Genomic DNA, 9,384 nt, shown 5'->3' with positions numbered 1-9,384 from the left:
GAAACCTCGTTATGGGGCAGGCAGTGGTGCCCAACTGGTCCCGACTGGTCCTGACTGGTGCCACCATGGCCAAGCACGGCGATGACACAGTAGATGTCTGCCACCCAAAACTCCCCTCTGTGATTTTTGGCTAAATCAGTACATTTGGGGGGAAAGCGGTGTTCTCTCAGCAATAGTTTTGTCAGTGTCAGCTGTGGGGTCACCTGGCTCTGGTCACTGGTGGGTGCAGAACACTGGGAGGAAGAGAGGGATAGAGGGGTGGGAGTACAGGGGCACGGAAGGAAAGATAGGATGGATAATCAAATGGAGAGACAGAGGGATTAAGGGCTGGACAAGAGAAACGGGTGGATGGGAGAGCAAGGGTTGGATGGATGGATGGATGGATGGATGGATGGATGGATGGATGGATGGATGGATGGGAGGATGAAGAGATGAGAGTCCAGGGGGATGGACAAATGGATGGATGAAGGTTTTAAGGACTGGATGGGGAGATGGGTGGACAGGGTAACAAGGAGATCTCGAGGGATGGATGGAGGGTCGGCGGGAGGGAGGAATGGATGGAGGGATGCACAATGGGAGTCATGTGTGATTAGACAAGAGGGATGGACAGAGAGATGGGGGAATGGACAGATGGGTGGAGAGAGGGACTGGACAGACGAATGAATGGACAGAAAGATTAAGGTCCGGAAGGGAAGAAGGTTGGACAGGGGACCAAGAGGTAGGTGGAAGCATGGATGGAAAAATCAGATAGAGGGACAACAGATGGACAAATGGATGGATCAAGGGCTGGACAGGGAGATGGCTGGGTGGAGGAGAAAGGGATGGACGGAGGGACAGACAGGGATAGGAAAGGGCCTAAGGTCAGGATGGGGAAGGGTCAGTGCCCGGCAGTCCGGACAGACGGACGGGATACGGCTGCCGAGCCGTGGCCCCTTTAAGCGCCCCCCCGCGGGCGGCGATGGTACGCGCCGGTGAGGCCGCGCCGCGCTGGGGACAATGGGGTGGGGGCGGGCCCACTGTGGGCGCGGGGGGGGGCGGGCAGGAAGTGCCGCGCGGCCGCGCCCCCTCCTGCTCGCCCACCCCCGGCCCGGCGCGGCGGGGCCGCTCTTGAGGCGGCGGCGGGACCGCGATCCCACCGGCACCGCGATCCCACCGACACCGGCACCAGGGCACGGCACCACAGCGGCACCGGGCAGCGGCTGGGTGAGGGCACCAGCGCCGGCGGCTGAGGGAGGCGCGGGGCGGCATCGGACGGGGGTTGGCGGGGACCGGTCTCGAACCCGGGTCGGCCGCGAGCGGGGGGCGGCTCGAACGGGGGGGCTCCGGTGCAGCCCCGGCACCGAGCCCCCCAAATCCAGCCCCGGCACCGAGCCCCCCAAATCCAGCCCCAGCCCCGAGCCCCCCAAATCCAGCCCCGGCACCGAGCCCCCCAAATCCAGCCCCAGCCCCGAGCCCCCCAAATCCAGCCCCGGCACCGAGCCCCCCAAATCCAGCCCCAGCCCCGAGCCCTCCAAATCCAGCCCCGGCACCGAGCCCCCCAAATCCAGCCCCAGTCCCGAGTCCCCCAAATCCAGCCTCACGCACGGCCCCCAAATCCGGCCTGAACCCGACCGACCCAAATCCAGCCTCAATCCTGACTTCCCCACATCCAGCCTCAGCCCCGGACCCCAAATCGAACCTCAGCCCCACCCACCCCTGTGCCCCTCGTTCAGCCCCATCCCTGCCCCCCGCCCCTCAGCCTCAGCCAGGACCCCTGATGCAGCCTGAGCCCCCCTCCCCAACACCCCTGGTAGCCCCAGGTTCCCCTGTCAGACCAGCCGGTGTGCTCTGTACCTGATTCACCCCCAGCCTCGCTCCTGTTGCAGCCCCATTGTGTCCCCTCCCAGTGTTGCTCTGATCACCTCTATCCCAAATCTGCCCCACTGCATCCTGATGCTCCCATTCCCCCCACTGCATCCTGATCCTCCTAATGCAACCCCTCCAGTCCCCCCATTGTATCCTGACCCCAGTTCCCCTGTCTTGCACTGCAACCCTATTGCAGCTTGGTCCCCCACTGTAGCCCCCCATCCCCCTGTTGTGGCTTGATCCTGCCATTCCTCACAGTGCAACCCTCTGAGCACCCCCAATTGCATCCTGACCCACCCCGTTCCCCCTCTTTGTAAATCCTCCAGCCCCTCATTGTCTCCTGACACTCCCATTTCCCCCTCTGCAGCCCCTCCAGCCCCCATTGCATCCCAACCCCCACCTTGCCCCCCATTACAAACCCTGCACTCCCCCATTCCCACTGACCCCATCCCCCTTATTATCATCCTACTCTCCCATTCCTCCCCACCCCAAGTCCCCCCATTCACCCCCTCCCCTGTCAATCCCCCATTCACCCCCTTAAGCCCCCACCCCAAGCCCCCTCTCACCCTTAACTTCCCCCCACCCCAACCCTCTCCCCCTGCAGCTTTCCCCTCAGCCTCTTCCCACCCCGAGCCCTCTGCTCACCCTCCCCACCTTCCCTCCCAAGCTCCCGTTCACCCTCTCACCTTCATCCCAAGGCCTCCACTCACCCTCTCCACCTTCAACCTCCCCCATCCCTTTTGTCTTCCCACCTCAGCCCCTCTCATTCACCCGCTCCCCATCAATCCAAGGCCTTCACTCACCCTGTCCCCCACAACCTGCCCCACGACTGCTTCTATCCCAAGCACCCCTTTTACCCTCACAGGCTCCCTCATTCTTCTCCACCCAAAGCCCCCTATTCACACTCAGCTCCCCATTCACCCTGTCCCCCATGATGTCCCTCCTCACAATCCCCCTTTCACCCAGCCCCCCTCAACCCTGTGCCCCTCTCCCCAGTCCCCCTGACCACCTGCCCTTCTCCCCAGCACCCCTGACTCTGTGCCACTCTCCCCAGCCCCCATACCCCTCACCCCAGCCACCCATACCCTGTGCCCTTCTCCCCAGCCCCCCCTGACCCCCTGCCCCTCTCCCCAGCCCCCCTGACCCGTGCCCCTCTCCCCAGTCCCCCTGACCCCATACCCCTCTCCCCTGACCCCATGCCCCTCTCCCTAGCTCCCCATACCCCTCTCCCCAGCCCCCGTGACCCCGTGCCCCTCTCCCCAGCCCCCGTGACCCCGTGCCCCTCTCCCCAGCCCCCCTGACCCCATGCCCCTCTCCCCAGCCCCCCTGGCCCCATACCCCTCTCCCCAGCTCCCCATGCCCCTCTCCCCAGCCCCCCTGACCCCGTGCCCCTCTCCGCAGCCCCAGCCATGGCGTGCAGCCTCAAGGACGAGCTGCTGTGCTCCATCTGCCTGAGCATCTACCAGGACCCGGTGGGGCTGGGCTGCGAGCACTACTTCTGCCGCCGCTGCATCACGGAGCACTGGGTGCGCCAGGAGCCGCAGGGCACCCGCGACTGCCCCGAGTGCCGCCGCACCTTCCCCGAGCCCACGCTGGCCCCCAGCCTCAAGCTGGCCAACATCGTGGAGCGCTACAGCGCCTTCCCCCTGGACGCCATCCTGGGCGCCCAGCGCAGCCCCTTCCCCTGCAAGGACCACGAGAAGGTGAAGCTCTTCTGCCTCACCGACCGCGCCGTGGTCTGCTTCTTCTGCGACGAGCCGGCCGTGCACGAGCAGCACCAGGTCACCAACGTGGACGACGCCTTTGAGGAGCTGCAGGTGGGTCCCTGTGGGATTCCCTGCCCCGGGTGGCTCCTCAGGGCTGCTGTATCTGCCTGGTCTCTCTCACTTCCCTGGTAGTGCCCTTCCCTTTTGTCCCTGCACCCGTCCTGAGCCCATGGCCGTCAGTGTTGTGGCTTCCTCCCATCTGTCTATCCCTGCACCTTCTTTTCCCTCTCAGCATCAGTCCCATGCCTTCCTTTTTTATGTCTGTCTGTCCCTGCACCCCATCTCTCACCTTTGGGGTCAGTCCTGTAGCTTCTTCCAGTCCATCTGTCCCTGTACTCCTTTTCTTTCTCAGGGTCAGCCCTGTGCCTGCATCCTGTTATTCTCTCTGTCCCTGCACCCCTCCTGTCCCCATGGAGGTTCAGAGGGGTCAGTTCCTCTGGTCTGTCAGTCCCTGCAGCCCTTCTGTCCCTGTGGGGGTCATCCCTGTGCCATTTTCCTGTCTCTCCCTGTGTCCCAGCACCTCTTCTTTTCTTGTGGGGGTCAGTCCCATGCCTTTCCCCATCAATCTGTCTGTCTGTGCACCCCTCCTGTCTCCATGGGGGTCAGTCCTGTGACTTCCTCCTGCCCACGTGTCCCTGAACCCTGTATTTCCCTGTATCCTTTCTTTTCCCTACTGGAGTCAGTGCCATGGCTCCCTTCTGTCTGTCTGTCTGTCACTCACCCCTCCTGTCCTCACTGGGGTCAGCTCCATGCCTTCCTCCAGTCTGTCTGTCCACACAGCCCTTTGGTCTGCGTTGGGGCCATCCCTCCATCCATCCACCCATCCATCCATCCATCCATCCCTCCATCCATCCCTCCATCCATCCCTCCATCCATCCCTCCACCCATCCCTCCACCCATCCATCCACCCATCCACCCATCCATCCATCCATCCCTCCATCCCTCCATCCACCCATCCATCCATCCACCCATCCACCCATCCCTCCATCCACCCATCCACCCATCCATCCATCCATCATCCATCCATCCATCATCCATCCATCCTCCATCCATCATCCATCCCTCCATCCCTCCCTCCATCCCTCCCTCCATCCCTCCCTCCATCCCTCCCTCCACCCATCCACCCATCCACCCACCCATCCACCCATCCATCCATCCATCCATCATCCATCCATCCATCCATCCATCCATCCACCCATCCACCCATCCACCCATCCACCCATCCACCCATCCATCCATCCATCATCCATCCATCCATCATCCATCCATCCTCCATCCATCATCCATCCCTCCATCCCTCCCTCCATCCCTCCCTCCATCCCTCCCTCCACCCATCCACCCATCCACCCACCCATCCACCCATCCACCCATCCATCCATCCATCCATCCATCATCCATCCATCCATCCATCCACCCATCCACCCATCCACCCATCCACCCATCCACCCATCCATCCATCCATCCATCCATCCATCCATCCATCCATCCATCCATCCATCCATCCATCATCCATCCATCCATCCACCCATCCACCCATCCATCCACCCATCCACCCATCCACCCATCCATCCATCCATCCATCCATCATCCATCCATCCATCCATCCACATTTCTGCCCTGTCCCCCTGGGGTCCCCCTTCTCCATCACCACTGGGACTCCTTGGGAACCCTCAGATCCCCCCATGGCTGAGCTGCCCCCAAGCAGGACCCTCTAACCCAGGAGCTGTTACCCCACCCCAGGCAGGACCCTCATTCCACAGGGCCAGCCATGGCCTGGCCATCCCACAGCCCCGTGGTTTTCTGGGTGGGAACGCTCCCTGTGGGATCCCTTTTTCCCCAGATCACCTCTTTCACCTTTTCCCACCTGTCCCCAGCGGGAGCTGAAGGAGCAGCTCCAGGGGCTGCAGGAGAGCGAGCGTGGCCACACGGAAGCCCTGCAGCTCCTCAAGAAGCAGCTGGCTGAGACCAAGGTACGTGTGAGGGCACCACTGCCACCCCTGGGGACCCCCATTTCCCCCCAGCCCTTCACAGCCCCAAAGCAGGATTGGGGTCATTGCCACCCTGATGACACCCCAACCCTGACCCTCGCCAGCCTGCTTTTGGAACTTCCAAACACTCCAAACTGTGCAGTTTCATGGATTTGCCCCATTTTTTCCTTCTGTGGTACCCCAATGGGGCTGCTCATCCCTCTGTAATTTCCTGCAGTGGTGCTTTGATTTATCTTTTTAATTAATTTAATTAATTATCTCCTCACTCAGGGGTTCAGTGCCTAGTGAGGTTCAATTTTCTCCCTGTTCCCACCAGCAAGTGAGGTGGGGTTTTTTAGGTTTTAGGGTTTGGTTTGGTTTTTTTTTGTTTTTGGTTTTTTTTTTTTTAGTTTTGGTTTCTTGGTTTTTTTTGGGGGGGTTTTAAGGCATAATTTGAGGGATTTTACAGTTTATTAGAGGGTTTTAGGGGTTTTAGGGTTCTTAAAAGATGTCTTTAAAGGGATCTCTTAAAAAGATCTCTTTATAGGGATCTTAAAAGATCTCTAATTCTTTAAGAATTCTTTAAGAACTCTACAAAATTTTTGTGAGGCTTTCTCAGGGTTCTTTTGGAGATTGTTTTAAGGTTCTATGAAAGGTTCTTTTAGGGTTCTTTTCGGTTTTTTTGGGGAGATTCCTTAAGGTGCTTTTTTAGGATTTTTGGGAAGTTGTTTTAGGTTCTTTTGGGGTTACTTTAGGGTTCTTGGGGCGTTCTTAGGAACGTTCTTTGGGAGGTTTTTTTAGGGTGCTTTTAGGTATTGGGGAGGTTCTCCTAGGGTTCCTTTAGGCTTTTTTGGAGAGGTTCTCCTAAGCTTCTTTGGAAAGCTCTTTGGCTGGTTCTTCTAGGATCCTTTTAGTCCATTTTTCACGGGTGCACGCTCAAATCCACCCCTGCAGCCCCCCAGAATTCCCCGCTCTGACGCCCTCCTAGATCTTTATTTGGGGATTAAGGACCTCCTGGGCTGACCAGCAGAGCTCTGGGTGCTCCTAACCCCCCGTTGCACCCCAAGTCCTCAGCCAAGAGCCTGCGGGCCACCATCGGGGAGGCGTTTGAGCGGCTGCACCGGCTGCTGCGGGAGCGGCAGAAGGCCATGCTGGAGGAGCTGGAGGCCGACACGGCGCGCACGCTCAGCGACATCGAGCACAAGATCCAGCGCTACAGCCAGCAGCTGCGCAAGGTCCAGGAGGGCACCCAGATCCTGCAGGAGCGCCTGGCCGAGGCGGATAAACACGCCTTCCTGGCCGGCGTGGCGTCCCTCTCCGAGAGGTGGGTGGTGACACGGGGATGGCGGGGTGCCTGGTGTCACCCCTGCGTCCCCACCGTGTGTTCTTCTCTGCAGGCTGAAGGGGAAGATCCACGAGACCAACCTGACCTATGAGGACTTCCCCACCTCCAAGTACATGGGCCCGCTGCAGTACACCATCTGGAAATCCCTCTTCCAGGACATCCATCCTGGTGAGGGCGCAGGGGTGGGGGAGTGGAGTGGCAAGGGATGGGTGGGGAGGTCACCGGGGACAGGAGCACCCCAGTGAGGGATGGGGAAGGGGACATCACCTGGGAGGGAACGGGATGTGAATGACAAGGGATGGGGACATTGCCACCAAGGGTCTGGGACATCAGTGATGAGGAGCAGGGACACACCAGTGAGGGACAGGGACCAAGAGATGAGCATGAGGACCCCGGTGAAGGATGGGGACAGGACCACCCCGGTGACCTTCCCCCCGTGCCCGTTGTCACCCTGGTGGGACAAAGCACCCGGGCTGGCTCCAGGGCTGCACTAACCCTGGTCCCTGCCATGGCAGTGCCAGCGGCGCTGACGCTGGACCCCGGCACTGCCCACCACCGCCTCATCCTGTCGGACGACTGCACCATCGTGGCCTACGGCAACCTGCACCCGCAGCCGCTGCAGGACTCGCCGCGGCGCTTCGACGTGGAGGTGTCGGTGCTGGGCGCCGAGGCCTTCGGCGCCGGCGTGCACTACTGGGAGGTGGTGGTGTCCGAAAAAACCCAGTGGATGATCGGCCTGGCCCACGAGGCCGTGACCCGCAAGGGCAGCATCCAGATCCAGCCCAGCCGCGGCTTCTACTGCATCGTCATGCACGACGGCAACCAGTACAGCGCCTGCACCGAGCCCTGGACGCGGCTCAACGTCAAGGGCAAGCTGGAGAAGGTGGGCGTCTTCCTGGACTACGACAAGGGCCTCCTCATCTTCTACAACGCCGACGACATGTCCTGGCTCTACACCTTCCGGGAGAGGTTTCCCGGGAAGCTGTGCTCGTATTTTAGTCCCGGGCAGAGCCACGCCAACGGGAAGAACGTGCAGCCGCTGCGGATCAACACCGTCCGTATCTAGGGGGGCTTGGGGCGCCCCCGGCCCTGACGGGTGTTTCGCCCCTCAGGAACTGCTCCCGGGGCTGGGCAGGATCTGGCATCCCGCCCGCTCCTCTGGCTCCTGTGCTTCCAGGGAATCCCGCTGGGGGGCTGGGATACGGCAATAAAGGATTTGGAGAGAAGGGGCTGGGTGGTGGAGAGCCCCGGGGGTGGGGGGAGTGGGCTGGGGGCACCGTGGGGTGCCATGGCAGGGGTCTGGCACTGTGCCAGGGGTGCCACACTGTGCTGGGGGCATTGCACCTTGGTTTGTGACACTGTGCCATGGCAGGGGTCTGTGCACTGTGCCAGGGGTGCCACGCTGTGCTGGGGGCAGTGTGCCATGGCAGGGCTGTGTCACCGTGCTGGGGGTGCCAGGCTGTTCTGGGGGCAGTGTACCCTGGTCTGTGCCATGGCAGGGGTCTGTCACTGTGCCAGGGGTGCCACGCTGTGCTGGGGGCATTGTGCCATGGCAGGGGTCTGTCACTGTGCCAGGGGTGCCAGGCTGTTCTGGGGGCAGTGTACCCTGGTCTGTGCCATGGCAGGGGTGCCACGCTGTGCTGGGGGCACTGTACCTTGGTTTGTGACTCTGTGCCAGGGCAGGGGTCTGTCACTCACTATGCTGGGGGTGCCACACTGTGCTGGGGCATTGTGCCCTGGTCTGTGCCATGGCAGGGGTCTGTCACCATGGCAGGGGTGCCACGCTGTGCTGGGGGCACTGTACCTTGGTTTGTGACTCTGTGCCAGGGCAGGGGTCTGTCACCGTGCCGGGGGTGCTGCCATGGGTGTCACACCCTGCCAGGGCTCACCATGCCCTGGGACATGCCCTGTGGCACGTGTGCCACACACACAGCCCCGTGCCCTGCTGTGCCATGCTGTAGGTGCTGTGCCAGCCCGGGCAGGCTCTGTGTGCCAGTGTGGGGACACTGCCTGTGCTGGAGCCAGCAGGGGCTGGGCAGGGTGGGCTGCACAGAGGGTCTGGGGTGTGGGGAGGGGGCTGCACACGGGGGTGTCTGTGCTCTGTGGGGCTGGCTGTAGGGGCGTTGGGGAGGGGGGGACATGTGAGGGTGGGCTGTGTGGGGGTGCTGGCACACACCAGTATGGGACTGGGGGCACACACCAGTACAGGACTGGGGGCACTGGGGGTGCTCTGTAGGGGTTGGCACACACCAGTACGGGACTGGGGGCACTGCGGGGGGTGGCACACACCAGTACAGGACAGGGGGCACTGTGGGGGGTGGCACACACCAGTACGGGACTGGGGGTGCTCTGTAGGGGTGGCACACACCAGTACAGGACAGGGGATGTCTCTAGGGGGTGGCACACACCAGTACAGGACTGGGGGCACTGTGGGGGGTGGCACACACCAGTACAGGACAGG

The 9,384-nt window shown here is 61.5% G+C and overlaps 1 protein-coding gene across 1 annotated transcript; it reads left to right on the top strand.

The window, feature by feature from the left end:
- The first annotated feature begins 1,016 nt into the window (after positions 1 to 1,016).
- On the top strand, positions 1,017 to 8,149 carry LOC135285002 (E3 ubiquitin-protein ligase TRIM62). The gene is made up of 6 exons (XM_064396901.1): positions 1,017 to 1,203; positions 3,247 to 3,662; positions 5,486 to 5,581; positions 6,646 to 6,902; positions 6,976 to 7,091; positions 7,439 to 8,149. The coding sequence occupies exons 2-6, from the start codon at positions 3,255 to 3,257 to the stop codon at positions 7,987 to 7,989; spliced, it is 1,428 nt and encodes a 475-aa protein (XP_064252971.1). The 5' UTR covers positions 1,017 to 1,203; positions 3,247 to 3,254; the 3' UTR covers positions 7,990 to 8,149.
- The last annotated feature ends 1,235 nt before the right edge of the window (positions 8,150 to 9,384 follow it).

This window comes from Passer domesticus, chromosome 22 (assembly GCF_036417665.1).
Source record: "Passer domesticus isolate bPasDom1 chromosome 22, bPasDom1.hap1, whole genome shotgun sequence".
Classification (NCBI taxonomy): domain Eukaryota; kingdom Metazoa; phylum Chordata; class Aves; order Passeriformes; family Passeridae; genus Passer; species Passer domesticus.
The sequence above is the reverse complement of the archived record's forward strand: the minus strand, read 5'-3'. Positions and strand labels throughout refer to the sequence as shown.

What these genes read in the sequence shown, in the direction of transcription:
- LOC135285002 (XM_064396901.1), top strand. Translation starts at nt 3,255, where the DNA reads ATGGCGTGCAGCCTCAAGGACGAGCTGCTGTGCTCCATCTGCCTGAGC. An exon ending in ACGCCTTTGAGGAGCTGCAG is followed by an intron (nt 3,663 to 5,485) that starts GTGGGTCCCTGT and finishes ACCTGTCCCCAG; the next exon opens with CGGGAGCTGAAGGAGCAGCT. An exon ending in AGCAGCTGGCTGAGACCAAG is followed by an intron (nt 5,582 to 6,645) that starts GTACGTGTGAGG and finishes TTGCACCCCAAG; the next exon opens with TCCTCAGCCAAGAGCCTGCG.